The sequence below is a fragment of the Triticum aestivum genome, chromosome 4A, assembly GCF_018294505.1.
Source record: "Triticum aestivum cultivar Chinese Spring chromosome 4A, IWGSC CS RefSeq v2.1, whole genome shotgun sequence".
Lineage (NCBI taxonomy): Eukaryota > Viridiplantae > Streptophyta > Magnoliopsida > Poales > Poaceae > Triticum > Triticum aestivum.
The window spans coordinates 30,568,845-30,587,525 of NC_057803.1; the positions used below are offsets into that span (position 1 = coordinate 30,568,845).

At 46.0% G+C, this 18,681-nt stretch overlaps 1 protein-coding gene across 1 annotated transcript; it reads right to left on the bottom strand.

The window, feature by feature from the left end:
• Positions 1-13,298: 13,298 nt before the first annotated feature.
• Positions 13,299-17,401, bottom strand: LOC100820701 (myo-inositol-1-phosphate synthase; the record flags this gene model as incomplete). Its single annotated transcript, XM_044506472.1, is given in 10 exon segments — positions 13,299-13,797; positions 13,888-13,950; positions 14,050-14,238; positions 14,334-14,510; positions 14,643-14,758; positions 14,834-15,060; positions 15,449-15,696; positions 15,973-16,108; positions 16,212-16,280; positions 17,208-17,401. Coding segments are annotated over 10 exon segments (1,533 nt in total). The 3' UTR covers positions 13,299-13,677.
• Positions 17,402-18,681: the final 1,280 nt, after the last annotated feature.

An 18,681-nucleotide genomic window follows, 5' to 3' on the forward strand; every position in this document is an offset into this window, starting at 1 on the left:
ATAGTGTTATTCAAAATTTCTCCGGTTCCATGTTATTCGGAATAAGTTCGTTAACAAGACTTGATCAACCTTGTTAGTGGATTCCTTTTGATGATCATGAGATGGATGAAACTAGAAGGCACAACCTTCTGTACCCCACTTTTACTTTCTGTTGTTTATATTAAATAAAGTAAAATAAATAATTTCTGTCTATTATCTGATTATCCGTGCAATATAAAAATACCTCGAAAATAAAAGTTCTCCAAATGCCCTGAAACTTAAATATGATTTTTTCTAGAATATTTGAGGATTTATGGAACTGAGAACACACCAGGGGGGCCAACCACCTTGCCACGAGGGTGGAGGGCGCGCCCACCCCCCTAGGGTGTGCCCCCTGCCTCGTGGGCCCACGGTGGCCCTTCTCCACTTATTCCTGCACCCATCCTCTTCTTCTTCCTCCCACAAACACGAACAACTCAAGCACAAGTTCCAGCCCTCTTTGCTGCCATTTTCGATCTCCTTGCTCAAAGCACCTCTCACAAAACTGCTTGGGGAGATTGTTCCTTGGTATGTGACTCCTCCATTGGTCCAATTAGTTTTTGTTCTAGTGCTTTATTCATTGCAAATTTTTGCTGCTTAGGTGACCCAATTCTTGAGCTTGTATGTCAAATTTATATGGTCAAAAGTAGTTTTGATGCATGATATAGGCCCTAGGCACTTGTAGGAGTAGTTTCTATCAATATTATTGAGTTTGGTTTACTTTTATTTTGAAGTTACTAAAAAAATTCAGAATTTTTCAGAGGAAGAAATATGCTTAGGAAAATGTTCCAAGCTGGTTCTTCAAGGAAGCAAGGACCCAGGCTTGCAATGTGTGATGCTGACGAAGAGCCACCAAGAGACGCTCCAGTGCGTCCTTGTGAGTGGCCTTCTGAAAATTTTATGGATCGAGCGGGAATTAAAGAAGAATTTAACGCATATTTGCATAATGCCGGTCTTGAGGACTTTGAGGCAGACAAATGCCCCCAGTATGATGATCTCACAAGCTCTTTTGTGAGGAGGTTTGAGTATTCATCTTCGCGTAATTCTCCTTCATTCATGTTTGATCTTTATGACAAATCTTATACCATAGACTTAGAGGATTTTACTTTTGCTTGCAAACGTCCACAATGGGGTAGTGTTAGGGATCCCCCTATATCTGAATTTAGAAACTTTCTTGCTAGTATAACTGTAGGGGAATCTAGAGATATAACGCAAGCTACCATAGGGAGCATTCACTTTCCTGCTATACATTATTTTGTTCTCTTCATAGGTAGGTGCATAAATGCTAAGGATGAAGCATGTCACATGTGTGTCCCTGACCTTAGCATTCTTAGGAGTGTTGTGTCAGGAGACCAATCTTATCATATGGGAGCCATTGTAGCTCGTAGGTTGCATCATAATAGATATAATGGAGATTTCTTTGGAGGAATTTATGCAACCCGCTTAGCTAAATTTCTTGAGATAGACGTTCGTGAAGGAGACATGGAGTTGCCTCCTGCTTATTTAGATTTTGATTCTATGGTTTCCCACCATTTTGTTGAGAGGAACGAATCACCTCTCCAGTACCGATTAATCTTTGACAGACGCCGTGCTGTCCGTATTACTCTCCCTGCTCCTGCTTTCTTTGATTATCAGGCAAGAGGAGGATATACTATTACCAGAGAGGAGGCAGATGAGTACGAGAGGAGAGAAGAGGCTGCTCGTCGCCACGCTGCAGCTCAGTAGGCGATAGCTGCTGCATCACAGTACGACCCCAACAACTATTATTATGGATATCATCCAGGGCAGCCGTGTCCATAGACTAGGCCAAAAGCCTAAGCTTGGGGGAGTACGTATTTCTCACTAACATTACATTTACGTTCACACACACTCATTGCTAGATGTCAGTGCTCATACTTTTTCATTGTATCATCCATGCTAGTTTATTTCCTTTTATGTTTTCTTCTTGTGTGTTTAATAAACCTTAAGAAAACCAAAAAAATAGTTGTAGCTTTTAATTAGTTTACTTTCCATGCTTGTAGTAGTAATCAAAAAGAAAACCCAAAAATATTTCCTGTTCTTCTTTTGCTTGTTGGGAGCTTTCCCGTGTAAATAGTTTTATTTCTTTTCTGTCTTTGGGGGTCAGTAGGAGAAGACCATGATTAAATTGTTGAAATGGCTCTTATATGCATTATTGTTTATCTAACAAAAGAGCCTATATTGCTTTGTCTTCTCCTATTTATTGAATGTTCGTAGGTTCTAGCTTAGTCCAATGCACGTGCACTCTTATTATTATTCACATCGTTCGGTCGTGCAAGTGAAAGGCAATTATGATGATATATGATGAACTGACTAAGATAAGAAAAGCTGGTATGAACTCGACCTCTTTTTTTGTAAATATGATGAGTTCATCGTTCTGGATTCAGCTTGTTATGAATAAACATGTTTGCAATGACAATTAGAGATCATAGTTTCCTGTGCCATGCTTGATTAGCTATGAGTTATAATGGTTTACCTTGCATGCCAACATGCTATTAAAATGGTTATGATGCGGTATGATAGGGTGGTATCCTCCTCTGAATGATTTAAGTGACTTGACTTGGCACATGTTCACGCATGTAGTTGAAACAAATCAACATAGCCTTCACGATATTTATGTTCATGGTGGATTATATCCTACTCATGCTTGCACCCAATGTTTATTAATTTTAATGCATGTACATGGTTGTTGTCGCTCTCTAGTTGGTCGCTTCCCAGTCTTTTGCTAGCCTTCACCTATACTAAGAGCAAGTCTAGTAGAGCCCTCAAACCCTCAAACCCCTAAAAATAACCGCTTGTTTTACAGTTTTCGCCGAAAAAACACCGTAGACTAGAACCTCTAAACCCTCAAACCCATAAAAAAAATTTAGAGGTCCAACCCTCAAACCAGTTTGCAACCTGTAGGAGTAGGGGTTGAGAGGGAAATCTCCCCCCAACCGTCACTCCTCCTCCTCTCTCGCGCGGGAGGAAACTTCCTCCTCCTCCCGGCCTCCCCCTCCCGCCGCCTCCTGCCGCGCCGGCCATGGAGGGCCCCGCCACCGTCGTGCCCCCGCCCGCCCCGGCGCCCGCCCCCGCCCCCGCCCACTTGGCCGTGGCTGACATGGTGGCGGCGACCCATGTCAGGGCCAAGCGGAGGCGGGCGGGCCTCGCACCTCCTCCTCCCGCCTCCCCGGCTCCCGCCCCGGCCACCGTCACCGCCCCGGCGCCCACCCCCGCCGCCTCCCCGGCTCCCGCCCCGGCCACCAAGAAGAGCCGGCCGAAGGCGCCATCCAAGGTCGCCCTGGCCGTGAAGATGCCGCGGAAGAAGCCCGCGCCCCCGCCCGCCTCCGTCGTCGAACCTCCTTTGGTCGTCGTGGTCGAACCTCCTCCTACCACGCATGAGGTGTTCGAGAAAATGGCAACCTATTTAAGGGTTGGGTTTGAGGGTTCTAGTATTTGCCCCTGTTTTTTAACCCTTAAAAGTGTCAAAAAGTGGCACTTCTCAACCCTTAAAACTGCTTTAAGGATTTGAGGGTTTGAGGGTTCTACTAGTAATGCTCTAAGGGGGAATACTGCTTGTGCATCCAATTCCTTAAACCCCAAAGTTATTCCAGATGAGTCCACTATACCTTCCTATATGCGGTATCTACCTGCCGTTCCAAGTAAATTTGTATGTGCCAAACTCTAAACCTTCAAATAATCATCCTGTTTTGTATGCTCGAATAGCTCATGTATCAACTAGGGATGTATGTATCTTCCATGTTAGGCGGGTTATTCTCAAGAGGAGTGGACTCCGCTCCTCACTCGCGAGATAAATGGCTGGTCACCGGGATGCCCAGTCCCATGCTTTATGCAAACTAAATCAAAATAATTGCTAAACAAAACTCCCCCTAGGACCTGATGTATGTTGGAGGCACTCGTTGTTTCGAGCAAGCCATGGATTGATGTTTGTTGGTGGAGGGGGAGTATAAACTTTACCATTATGTTTGGGAATCGCCTATAATGTGTGTAGCATGGAAGATATCGCCATCTCTTGGTTGTTATGTTGACAATGTAAGTATACCGCTCAAAATATTATTCACCTCTATTTCAAAACCGAGCTCTGGCACTTCTACAAATCCCTGATTCCCTCTACGAAGGGCCTATCTATTTACTTTTATGTTGAGTCATGACCCTCTTATTAAAAGCACCAGTTGGAGAGCATCGCTGTCATTTGCATTCATTACTGTTAATTTATATTGGGTGTGACTATGACTGGATCTCTTTTACCATGAATTACAATGTCTAGTCAGTCCTTGATCTTTAAAGGTGCTCTGCATTTATGTTTTGCGGTCTTGGAAAGGGCTAGCGAGACACCATCTTGTTATATCATATTATGATTGTTTTGAGAAAGTGTTGTCATCCGAGATTTATTATTATGGCTTGCTAGTTGATTATGCTATTGATATGGGTAATCATGAGACCTGAGGATTATTGCAAATGTGGTTAGTTATAATCTTTGCTGAAAATTTGAATGCTAGCTTGACATATTTACAACAACAAGAGCAAACAGAGTTTGTAAAAGTTTTTCTTTATTTCTTTCAGTTTGTCAACTGAATTGCTTGAGGACAAGCAAGGGTTTAAGCTTGGGGGAGTTGATACGTCTCCGTCGTATCTACTTTTCCAAACACTTTTGCACTTGTTTTGGACTCTAACTTGTATGATTTGAATGGAACTAACCCGGACTGACGCTGTTTTCAGCACAATTACCATGATGTTGTTTTATGTGCAGAAAACAAAAGTTCTCGGAATGACCTGAAACTCCACAGAATATCTTACAATAAATAATAAAAAATCCTTGCCAAAGATGAAGACTAGGGGGCCCACACCCTTGCCACGAGGGTGGGGGGCGCCCCCCTAAGGGCGTGCCCCCCTACCTCGTGGGCCCCCTGGAGACCTCCCGACTCCAACTCCAACTCTATATAACTGCTTTCGGGGAGAAAAAAATAGGAGAGAAGAAATCATCGCGTTTTACGATACGGAGCCGCCGCCAAGACCTAAAACCTCTCGGGAGGGCTGATCTGGAGTCCGTTCGGGGCTCCGGAGAGGGGGACTCATCGCCGTCGACATCATCAACCATCCTTCATCACCAATTTCATGATTCTCACCGCCGTGCGTGAGTAATTCCATCGCAGGCTTGCTGGACGGTGATGGGTTGGATGAGACTTATCATGTAATCAAGTTGGTTTTGTTAGGGTTTGATCTCTAGTATCCACTATGTTCTGAGATTGATGTTGCTATGACTTTGCTATGCTTAATGCTTGTCACTAGGGCCCGAGTGCCATGATTTCAGATCTGAACCTATTATGTTTTCATCAATATATGAGAGTTCTTGATCCTATCTTGCAAGTCTATAGTCACCTATTATGTGTTATGATCCGTTAAACCCGAAGTGACAATAATCGGGATACTTACCGGTGATGACCGTAGTTTGAGGAGTTCATGTATTCACTATGTGTTAATGCTTTGTTCCGGTTCTTTATTAAAAGGAGGCCTTAATATCCCTTAGTTTCCATTAGGACCCCTCTGCCACGATAGGGTAGGACAAAAGATGTCATGCAAGTTCTTTTCCATAAGCACGTATGACTATATTCGGAATACATGCCTACATTACATTGACGAATTGGAGCTAGTTCTGTGTCACCCTATGTTATGACTATTACATGATGAACCGCATCCGGCATAATTATCTATCATTGATCCGATGCCTACGAGATTTCCATATACTGGTTTACGCTTATTTACTTTCCCGTTGCTATTGTTACAATCACTACAAAATACCAAAAACATTACTTTGCTTTCATTACTCTTTTGTTACCGTTACCATCACTATCATATTACTTTGCTACTAAACACTCTGTTGCAGATACTAAGTTTCCAGGTGTGGTTGAATTGACAACTCAGCTACTAATACTTGAGAATATTCTTTGGCTCCCCTTGTGTCAAATCAATAAATTTGGGTTGAATACTCTACCCTCGAAAGCTGTTGCGATCCCCTATACTTTTGGGTCATCAGCACCACAGAAACATCTTCCTGAGTCGCGCTACTCTCCGGTTCAAGAGGCAGTACCTCTTCAAGTTCTACTTTCCCCCCACTTACTTCTTTCGAGAGAAACTCTTTCTCTAGAAAGGATCCATTCTTGGCAACAAAGATCTTGCCTTCGGATCTGAGGTAGAAGGTATACCCAATAGTTTCCTTAGGGTATCCTATGAAGACGCATTTTGCCGACTTGGGTTAGAGCTTTTCAGGTTGAAGTTTCTTGACATAAGCATCACATCCCCAAACTTTCAGAAACGACAACTTAGGTTTCTTTCCAAACCATAATTCATACGGTGTCGTCTTAACGGATTTTGACGGAGTCCTATTTAAGGTGAATGCGGCAGTCTCTAAAGCATAACCCCAAAATGATAGCGGTAGATCGGTAAGAGACATCATAGATCACACCATATCCAATAGAGTGCGATTACGACGTTCGGACACACCATTTCGCTGAGGTGTTTCAGGCGGCGTGAGTTGTGAAACAATTCCACATTTCCTTAGATGCGTGCCAAACTCGTGACTCAAGTATTCTCCTCCATGATCTGATCGTAAGAACTTTATTTTCCTGTCATGTTGATTCTCTACCTCACTCTGAAATTCCTTGAACTTTTGAAAGGTCTCAGACTTGTGTTTCATTAAGTATACATACCCATATCTACTTAAGTCATCACTGAGGGTGAGACCATAACGATAGCCACCGCGAGCCGCAACGCTCATTGGACCGCACACATTAGTGTATGATTTCTAATCAGTTGGTTGCTCGCTCCATTGTTCCGGAGAACGGAGTCTTGGTCATTTGCCCATGAGGCATGGTTCGCACGTGTCAAATGATTCATAATCAAAAGACTCCAAAAGTCCATCTGCATGGAGTTTCTTCATGCGTTTGACACCAATGTGACCAAGGCGGCAGTGCCACAAATATGTAGGACTATCATTATCAACCTTACACCTTTTGCCATTCACACTATGAATATGTGTAACATCACGCTCGAGATTAAAAAAACCATTGACCAGCGGAGCATGACCATAAAACATATCTCTCATATAAATGGAACAACCATTATTCTCATATTTAAATGAGTAGCCATATCGCATTAAACGAGATCTAGACACAATGTTCATGCTCAAAACTGGCACTAAATAACAATTATTGAGGTTTAAAACTAATCCCGTAGGTAAATGTAGAGGTAGCGTGCCGACGACAATCACATCGACCTTGGAACCATTCCCGACGCGTGTCGTCACCTCATCCTTCGCCAGTATCCGCTTATTCCACAGCTCCTGTTTTGAGTTACAAATATGAGCAACCGCACCGGTATCAAATACCCAGGAGCTACTACGAGCGCTGGTAAGGTACACATCAATAACATGTATATCACATATACCTTTGGCGTTGCCGGCCTTCTTATCCGCTAAGTACTTGGGGTTGTTCCGCTTCCAGTGACCATTTCCCTTACAATAAAAGCACCGAGTCTCGGGCTTGGGTCCATTATTTGGCTTCTTCCCGGCAACTGATTTAACGGGCGCGGCAACTCCCTTGTCGTCCTTCTGGAAGTTCTTCTTACCCTTGCCTTTCTTGAAACTAGTGGTTTTATTCACCATCAACACTTGATGTTCCTTTTTGATTTCCACCTCCGCTGATTTTAGCATTGAATATAACTCAGGAATGGACTTCTCCATCCCTTGCATATTGTAGTTCATCACAAAGCTCTTGTAGCTAGGTGGAAGCGACTCGAGGATCTTGTCAATGACCGAGTCATCTGGAAGATTAACTCCCAGCTGAGACAAGCGGTTGTGCAACCCAGACATTTTGAGTATATGCTGACAGAACTGTTTTCCTCCATTTTACAACTGTAGAACTTGTCGGAGACTTCATATCTCTCGACCCGGGCATGAGCTTGGAAAACCATTTTCAGCTCTTGGAACATCTCATATGCTCCGTGCTGCTCAAAACGCTTTTGGAGCCCCGGTTCTAAGCTGTAAAGCATGCCACACTGAACCAGGGAGTAATCATCACTACACGACTGCTAGGCATTCATAATGTCTTGAGTTGCTATGAAAATGGGTGTGTCACCTAGCGGTGCTTCAAGGACAAATGCTTTCTTGGAAGCTATGAGGATGATCCTCAAGTTACAGACCCAATCCTTATAGTTGCTACCATCGTCTTTCAGCTTGGTTTTCTCTAGGAACGAGTTGAAGTTGAGGGCAACATTAGCGTGGGCCATTTGATCTACAAGACATATTGTAAAGACATTTTAGATAAGTTCATGATAATTAAGTCCATCTAATCAAATTATTAATGAACTCCCACTTAGATAGACATCCCTCTAGTCATCTAAGTGATACATGATCCGAATCAACTAGGCTGTGTCCGATCATCATGTGAGAACGACTAGTCATCAACGGTGAACATCTCCATGTTGATCGTATCTATTATATGACTCATGTTCGACCTTTCGGTCTCTCGTGTTCCGAGGCCATGTCTGTACATGCTAGGCTCATCAAGTCAACCTAAGTGTTTTGCATGTGTAAATCCGGCTTACACCCGTTGTATGCGAACGTTAGAATCTATCACACCCGATCATCACGTGGTGCTTCGAAACAACGAACCTTCGCAATGGTGCACAATTAGGGGGAACACTTTTCTTGAAATTTTAGTGAGGGATCATCTTATTTATGCTACCGTCGTTCTAAGCAAATAAGATGTAAACATGACAAACATCACATGCAAATCATAAAGTGACATGATATGGCCAATATCATCTTGCGCCTTTGATCTCCATCTTCGGGGCGCGGCATGATCACCATCGTCACCGGCATGACACCATGATCTCCATCATCATGATCTCCATCATCGTGTCTTCATTAAGTTGTCTCGCCAACTATTACTTCTACTACTATGGCTAACGGTTAGCAATAAAGTAAAGCATTACATGGCGTTTTCATTGACGCGCAGGTCATACAATAAATTAAGACAACTCCTATGGCTCCTGCCGGTTGTCATACTCATCGACATGCAAGTCGTGATTCCTATTACAAGAACATGATCAATCTCATACATCACATATATCATTCATCACATCCTTTTGGCCATATCACATCACATAGCATACCCTACAAAAACAAGTTAGACGCCCTCTAATTGTTGTTTGCATGTTTTACATGGCTGCTATGGGTTTCTAGCAAGAACGTTTCTTACCTACGCAAAAAGCCACATCAGTGATATGCCAATTGCTATTTACCCTTCATAAGGACCCTTTTCATCGAATCTGATCTGACTAAAGTGGGAGAGACAGACACCCACTAGCCACCTTATGCATGAAGTGAATGTCAGTTAGTGGAACCAGTCTCACGTAAGCGCACGTGTAAGGTCGGTCTGGGCCGCTTCATCCCACAATTCCGCCGAATCAAGATAAGACTAGTAACAATAAGCAAATTGAACAAATCATCGCCCACAACTACTTTGTGTTCTACTCGTGCATAGAATCTATGCATAGACCTAGCTCTGATACCACTGTTGGGGAATGTAGCAATTATTCAAAATTTTCCTACATGTCATCAAGATTAATCTAGGAGATGATAGCAACGAGAGAGAGGGAGTGCATCTTCATACCCTTGAAGATCGCTAAGCGGAAGCGTTGCAAGGAACGCGGATGATGGAGTCATACTCGTGGCGATTCAAATCGCGGAAGATCCGATCCAGCGTCGAACGGACGACACCTTCGCGTTCAACACACGCAACCCGGGGACGTCTCCTCCTTCTTGATCCAACAAGGGGAGAGGAGAAGTTGAGGGAGAGCTCCGGCAGCACGACAGCATGGTGGTGGAGCTTGCAGTTCTTTGGCAGGGCTTCGCCAAGCACTACGGAGGAGGAGGAGGTGTTGGAGAGGGGGAAGGCTGCGCCAGGGGAAGGGTATGGCAGCCCTCCCACCCCCCATTGTTCATAGGGGGAAAAGGAGAGGGGGGCGGCCCTCTAGAGCCCATCTACAAGGGGGGCAAGGGGGGGACTTGCCCCCCCCCCCAAGTCAGGTGGGAGGTGCCCCCACCACTTATGGTTTCTAACCCTAGGCGCCTAGGGCACCTTGGGGGCGCACCAGCCCACCAGGGGCTGGTTCCCTCCCTTGTCAGCCCACTTGGCCCACCGGGGCAGGTGGCCCCACCCGGTGGACCCCCGGACACCTTCCGGTGGTCCCGGTACAATACCAATAACCCCGAAATTATTCTGGCGACTGAAACAGGACTTCCCATATATAATTCTTCACCTCCGGACCATTTCGGAACTCCTCATGATGTTCGGGATCGCATCCAGGACTCCGAACAACCTTCGGAAACCAAATACTATTTCCCATAACAACTCTAACGTCACCGAACCTTAAGTGTGTAGACCCTACGGGTTCGAGAACCATGCAGACATGACCGAGACATCTCTCCGGCCAATAACTAATAGCGGGATCTGGATACCCATGTTGGCTCCCACATGTTCCACGATGATCTCATCGGATGGACCACGATGTCGAGGATTCAATCAATCATGTATGCAATTCCCTTTGTCTATCGGTATGTTACTTGCCCGAGATTCGATCATCGGTATCCTCATACCTCGTTCAATCTCGTTACCGGCAAGTCTCTTTTCTCGTTCCGTAACGCATGATCCCGTGACCAACTCCTTAGTCACATTGAGCTTGTTATGATGATGCATTACCGAGTGGGCCCAGAGATACCTCTCCGTCATACGGAGTGACAAATCCCAGTCTCGATTCGTGCCAACCCAACAGACACTTTCGGAGATACTTGTAGTGCACCTTTATAGCCACCCAGTTACGTTGTGACGTTTGGTACACCCAAAGCATTCCTACAGTATCCGGGAGTTGCACAATCTCATGGTCTAAGGAAATGATACTTGACATTAGAAAAGTTTTAGCAAATGAACTACACGATCTTGTGCTACGCTTAGGATTGGGTCTTGTCCATCACATCATTCTCCTAATGATGTGATCCCGTTATCAACGACATCCAATGTCCATGGTCAGGAAACCATGACCATCTATTGATCAACGAGCTAGTTAACTAGAGGCTTACTAGGGACATATTACGATCTATGTATTCACGCATGTATTATGGTTTCCGGTTAATACAATTATAGAATGAACAATAGACAATTATCATGAACACGAAAATATAATAATAACCACTTTATTATTGCCTCTAGGGCATATTTCCAATATTGGGAAGATTGGTGGATAGGAGAGAAAACTTTAAAAGACAATTTTCTCTAGATTATACAACTTTTGTTTTGATAAAAAGAAATCTGTAGCTGATATACTAGGGAGAGAGCTTGATTTAGTTTCCTTCGGGAGAACTCTATATGGAGATTCTCTTGAATTATGGGAGCACATAAAAGAAAGTTGTGCTAGTGTAGTGCTGAATCAAAACAGAGACATGATCAAATGGTCTGTGAACAAAAATGGGATATACATTGTCAAGTCCTATTATAGACATTGATTGAAAATGGGGTGAAATATCCACATAACTTTATGTGGAAAACTAAATTCCTCCCAGGGTCAAAGTTTTTATTTGGTTAGTACTTTGAAACAGTATTCTGATTAGAGATAATTTGTTCAGAAGGGGCTGGATGGGAGAGAAAAATGCCCAATTTTCTTGCATGATCAAAGCATTGACCATTTGTTTTTTAGGTGTTCCATTGCCAAGCTACTTTGGAATACCATGAAATGTACTTTTGGTCAACAAAACATTCCTGATAATGTGAGTGATATGTTCAACATCTGGATAAAAAAACTTCCACAAAAAAGAGAGAAACTTGGTAGCTGTTGGCATTTCAGCCATCTTTTGGACAATTTGGAAATTGAGAAATGATGTCTTTTTATAATAACAAGTTTTTTTATCTTTGTACTCCTATGAACTTAAACATCAAAATGCTTCATGAATGGCTTGTTTTGTAGATGAACCCAGAAGCAAAAAGGCTAATAGTGGATGGCGTAAGAAAAATTCAAGTGCTGGTTGGAGAGGTCTTTAGAGCAACACTAGGTTGGAGGGCAACTCTTAGTATTGTGGTTGGTTGAGTGAGCGTCTACGTGGTTTTCTCCGATGCAGATGTTGCTCTGTTAGGCTTCGGCGCTTCATATTTTGCGTAGTGTGTTATTTGGTCGTTTTTATCGTCAAACTTGTTCCATTTGTTCTTGGAGATCCCGGGTCATGGGAGTCTCAGGGGATCTATGTCTCCCTTTAGACATGTTTAAACTGGGTGTTGCTGGGGGGAGGCTAGCATTAGGTTGGTATGCCTCTTTTGCGGCTCGACGGGGGTGGATGAGCTTAACTCATGCTGCAACATATCCTGTCAGTGCATCGTTTTCTTGTTAGTTGTCATCATGTAGTTTCATTTCAGTCGCTGCTCTTTTAGTCCTTGTAAAAATACATGTGGTTTCTGATAATGAAAATTGAGGAGAGTGCTCTCTTTTTTTAAAAAAAAGTATCAATTTTTTCAAGAGCAACACACTTCTTCGACCTAAGCTTGTGCAACATGCACTTGGGCACCTCACCACAGCAGCACCGCAGTAAATGGCTCAGAAATGGTGCCCGAGGTCTCCTACATCTATTAGTACCAAGATCAAGGAATCGATGAAACAAATTGAAAACAAAAGTATCCTCGAATCCAATAACCCTAACCCTAACTAATCAGAGAAGAGAATACTTACAAAGTACTCGATGTCCATGAAGTCGTCACCCATGTTGATGTCCTCGTCAGTGCTCTCCTCCCCGCCTTCCACGAAGGCATGGGCACCAGTGACTAGCAGTGGGGTGGTCGGTGTCATTGAGAGAGCACGGGAGAGGAGAACCGAGTGAGAAGAACTTAGTGAGAGTGAGCCGGCTCGGGTTATTTTGACCCAGTCAGAACGGGCGCGCCATCAATCGGCGGCTGACGTTGGCTTGACGGATGGGCCTTCCTTGTCATAAATGGCATTAAAACCTAGCCATTCCACCACTAGTGCCTTTTAAAACAGCCGACTAATTTGTGATGGTTCTATAGTTTTTTGGAGAAGTGGTAGTTTTCCGGATCCCAAGCATGAATTGTGGTAATTTTATGCTAGTTACTTGATTTTCCGCTTGCATCTTCGAAGCAGTACTGCTCGCCGTCCCTGAACGACCCGGAGGTGACATGATAAAAGCAGAGCACACAACTCGCCGGTGAACCGATTGAAAGTTCCATATACTAGTAGTACAGATACTACTAATTAGCTTACAAAACACGAACAAGGGGAGTGGACTAACTTAGCTAACACGCACCCTCCTCCCTCCACATCATCCAACACCATGGAGTCCATGAGAATCTACCAAGTCGCAGAGGCCAGACAGAGAGCCGAAATAGTCTCGCAAGGACACACACACACTCACACCAGGGTAAACTTAACCAGGGAAAGAAAGAATCGCAAAGGAAACCGAAGACAAGCCGCCAAATAATTCCACAGCCGATCTCGCCTTCTTCTTCCTCCTGCCCTCCCGTCGCCCCTCGCCACTTGCTACGTACGTACGGTCGCTCTCGTCCCCGCGAGCTTGGGCCCTGCTCCTCACTTGTACTCCAGGATCATGTTGTTCTCGGGCGCCAGGCCGACGCACGCCCTCATGATGTTCTCCAGCATGGCCCTCTGCTTCGCCAGGGCGTTCACCACCGGCGTGCCAGGAGGAACCTGTTAACAGAGGAATCCGTTGCACGTCAGTTAATCTGCTTTATTTGTTTCTAGGTTAATCAGAGTAGACAGTCGGCAGTTGTTTCTTACAAGGGGTGCCTTGGTGAGGTAGCTCAGGATGGTGGCAACCGGATGGAAGGAGTGGAACTTGTCCTGCACAGATGCAAGTGGAATAAAGATGGCTTCAGTTTGGCTCCCAAAGTATATCTCCACTGCAGAGTAGACTAGCAACATATCTGGTCAGACTCTTACCTCTCCCTCGGCCTTCAGCTGAATCCTGGTGCTGAGCTCGGCCAGGAGCACCAGATCAAGAATGATCGGTGCGGCGAGGAGCGAATCCTCGCAGGTGTTGTGGAGCACGATGGTGCTCTTGCCGCCCATGAAGATCTCCGAGGTGTACTCGTCCATGGCCCTCTTGCTGTCTCCAACGTATGGCACATACTGCAAAACAACGGTGAAGCTTCAGTATATAATTCCAGGTTTTTGCACCAACAGTGAATGTGTCCGTAGAAGGTGACAGACAGATCAAGACAGACCTTGATCACGACGACGTGGTCAGGATGTTCCCCGGGCTCGTAGAGGATAGCATTGCTCGAGACCATGTCATCCACCACGTTACTCTTGGAGATCTCCTTGGAACGGAATGTCTGCGGCGCAGATAGGTTCATCCCATCGTTGTTCCCCAGATGGTTGTAGCTGACAATTGAGGTGGGCTACAAGAACAGAAATCAAACAACTTGTGATATGTTTAGGCTTCCATAACAGAGAAATGTCTGTCTTTACATTATATAAAGTACATGAAGAGTAGTCAAGACTCAAGGGTTCAGTTGACAGTTGATTGATACCTTGATTCCAGCACCAACAAGGAAATCCACCAAGACAGATTTCATCTTGGTCTGGCCACTCTTGAAATCATCGCCACCAATCAGGCAGTTGTTCTTAATAGCAAGATCGATCAGCCCTGCACAAAAGAAACTAGCATAAGCCTGTAACCAGACACTATATACAAGTACAGTCAGCAGAGCAAGCTACACACCAGGCACAAAGGTGTTCTGAGGGCTCCCGTTGATGAATGGCACACCCTCCATGACGCAGGCGATGGCATACAGTGTTGACGGAGATATCTCTGCCTCGTTCTTGTCCACAGACGCCAAGAGGTTCTCCATCGTGTCATTAAGCCCAACAGAGACGTTGCTGTACCTTTCAGTGTTTGCCGTCCAAAGCACCACTACCTTGTCCACCTTGTTCTTCTCCTTGAACTCCCTATTTCATTAAGCCATATAAGGGCGCAAATTTAAAAGTTGATGAAGTTTTCAGCATGGAATGTCGAAACTAACAAGGACTGTTGGAGTAACATTTTGATGAGTAACTCAGCTTAAAATTTAATTTCAGTAGAACGACCCTTTGTGGAGTCCACCAATCATACAAAAGCCAGTGGCTATAGAGAATTTGTCCAATCATACAAAAGCCACTGGCTGTAGAGAATTATGCAGTGTTATTGTTTTAAGCATATTCGCAGTGGTTATAGAGAATTATCCATATTCAATCATGTGTGCTCGCGCACCAAACTCAGAGTACTCTTTTTTTTTATTCTACTCTTAAGTGCTGGAATATAGAGTATGTCAAGTTGTATACGTGCATATCTGTATACCTTATGTCTTTGATAATCTGCTCCATCTGCTCTTTCTTTGTGCCCTTGATGACATTGTTAGCCCGGGAGCCCTGGTTGGCAGCGATGAAGTCCGGGTCATAGATGCCGGGGAGTGGCACGATGGACTCCATGTAGGGCCTGAGCTGCTTCTGCAGGTCAATGTCCAGCACCTTGGCCCTGGTCATAGCATCAGCCAGGTTCATGCTGCTAATGTCCCAGCCCCCAAACACAAGGTCATCTGGGTTTACCTGAAAAATCATTCTAACACCGTCAGCACAGGATCTGCAACCAACTGCAAGTCTGGAACATATACAGTCAACAGAGCCCACAGCATTTTGACCGGTACAATGACAACATCATGGCACATATCCACAATTTTCTTTACTATAAAAGTGGTTCACTGTCATCATTTTTTGCATGACTTAGCTGCCCTTCAACCAACATTAAATCAGAACATGCAGCATCAAATTGGAACCGGAGGCAGTGTTTTTCACATAGCAATATCTTTTTGATGTTGGTATTACCATGGGCAGGAGGCTCTTGAAGGGCGCATAGATCTCCTCTCCGTTGTAGCTCCCGACCCTGATGGTGGAGGCCTGGGTGAGGGACCCAAAGTAGTTGGCCTGCTGCACCTTGTCCTTGGTCGCCCATGAGATCCCCCTAAATTGATTAAACTCGCCATCAGCCTCAAATGAGACACTGTTGTAGAACAGAAAAATTCAAGATTATATCAACGGAATCGATGTGGATGGCGACAACTTACTCCCTGTTGGCGATGACCCCAGCCATGAGTGTGGAGCCATTGTTGCCGCCCCACCCCACAAGCATCACCCTGCACCACCAAAAACAGAGTTAAAAGGATTACCACAAATAATCAGCATCTTCTGTTGACAAGTGGCACATACAGTACTACACTGCACGTAGCTAACATGCATTGCAATAACCAATATCTCTAGTAGTAGTACTCGGGTAGATGTAGATGAAAACAAAGAGGAAATCAAAAAACCTGGGGAAACAAACAAATGCATGGGATTCAGAGTAGCAGTAAATTATGCCTGGTCAGGCTGACATACTCTGGCCTTTCTCAAAAGAAAAAGGCTGACATCTTATTATGCTGTACCAGGTCGAGTCAAAAACCCTGTTCTGAATTCTCATCTAAAAAATACAGAGTAGTCTGTTCTGAATCTTAAATATTACGAGCTCACGTGCACATGCGACAGGCGAAAAACTAGTAGATCCGGGAAAGCATGTCGTGTTACGCAGATGAATTTGGTCGGATAGCCGATCTGTAAGCGATAATCCAAAACCGAACAGCACCTTGCAGACGACAACGAACGCATCGCATTCTCCCAAAAAGTCGAAAATGAGACCGTTCGTTTGGCTCCTGGTCCATTGATTCTTCTCTCTTGGCAAGAAAACAATACCAAAAAGAAACGAAAACTAAAACAGAATCCAACACTAGAGGCTGACAGCGATCCGAGAACGACCTAGCCCCACAAGCAGCCGTCAACGACGGCCGGCGAAGTTCCGAATGGAACACAGGTCGCACTGATCTTGACAGGACCGAATTAAATTAACTACATAATAAATCAGGAGATAATTAACAGAAGCGCTGAGTTACTGAAACACCGCGACCGAGTGACTGGTCTTGGCACGACAGAATCTAATGGATTAGATTAGATTTTAGAGAAGATAAAGAGAAGCACTGCGCGCGCGTATGGAGGGAGGAGAGGGGAGGAGGGGAGCGTTGGTTACCGACCCGAGCTTGGGGACGGTGGTGTTGGTCTTGAAGTGGTAGTTGACGGACTTGGGGCGGACGACCCACTTGGAGGCGCCGTCGTGGCTCTCGTGCACCAGCTCCGTCGTGTCGTAGCGGTACTCCGACTCGATCTCCCCCGCGCCGTACCGCACGTTCGGGCTCTCCACGCGGAAGCTCTCGATGAACATCTTGGCAGCGCAGGATCGATCTCTCCCTCTCTCTCTTTCCTGGAGGCTCTTGGAGGGAGGAAGAGAGAGGTTTTCGAGTGCGGTGGCAGGGGGGCTGGAGTGAATTGTGTGTGATCTGCGGTGGGTGGGCGGGCGGGGGTGGGGGATTTATAGCGGGTTACGCGGCCACGTGGTTCCGCTGGGGTCCACGCCGAAGGTGCGGGAGCGCCGAGGAGAGAGCCTGCCGGTGCCAGGCGAGGCGGCGGCGAGATGGCCGCCGGGGATAGCCGGCGGGGTGGGGAGGCGTGGGTCGGAAAGGAATGGGGGTCGGGGAGAGGCTCGAAGAGGAGGAAGGGACGCGACGCGATGGGCCGATGAGGTATCGACCGCACTTCTTTCTCTCTTTTTCTGCGAGGACGAGGGGAGGAACACAGTTGCGATTCTCCACTCCAAAAATCGCAAAAATGCTCTGCCCACAAAGATCGGTGTGCCGCGCGCGCTCTGCCTCTGCCGGTGCCACAGTGCCAGGCGCCGGGAGGGATCACCAGCGATTCCGTGGACACGGGCACGCGAGATAGATAGATAGATTCCGAAATTCCGAGGAACCGCGAGGGGCGAAACGCGAATGATCCCGCGGTCCGCTGCGCCCGGCGCGGGCGCGGCCGGGAGCGGGCCCAGCGAGCCGCGACGGCCCACGGTCCCACGGCGGGGCGTGCCCCAGCTCCTCCTCCCCAAGTGGCGCTCTCTGCTCCGTGGTGCTCGTGGGCGCCGTCACGTGGCCAACCGCCGCCCGGTCGTGGCAGACGCTCCTGGAAACGCCTCACACACACGCACACGCACACGTCCTTCCCCATGGAGCATGGACGCGGTCCATGGACTCGCTGCACAACACGCCATGTGGTGTGGTGTCAGCGGCGGGCGAGGAGGCACCGCTCCGAGCTCGTGCGTTGTCAGTGCGATCCAGTCCCGAGAGCAGGCGCGGGTCCCCGGGGAAACACGAAATTGTTGTCCTTGCATGCAAATGGCCCTGTCCTTGCATGTAAGACTCTCGGGAATCTTCGGGCGCCAGCGGCTAGTGCGTTCTAGGCTCCTCTCTTCTCGTCAGATCTGCTGGGGGAGGTTGCCACTGCTTTTGCTATGGCTCAACCGAGGTAATTTGCCCTAGCACAAAGATGAGTAAGTTTGTTTGCCAACCCGCAAAGAAAGAAACAAAGCAGTTTGCCCTACCATAAAGATGAGTAAGTTTGTCTGCCAACCCGCAAAAAAAAAAAAAAATTGGTAACTTTGCTTGCCCTAGCTACAAGTAC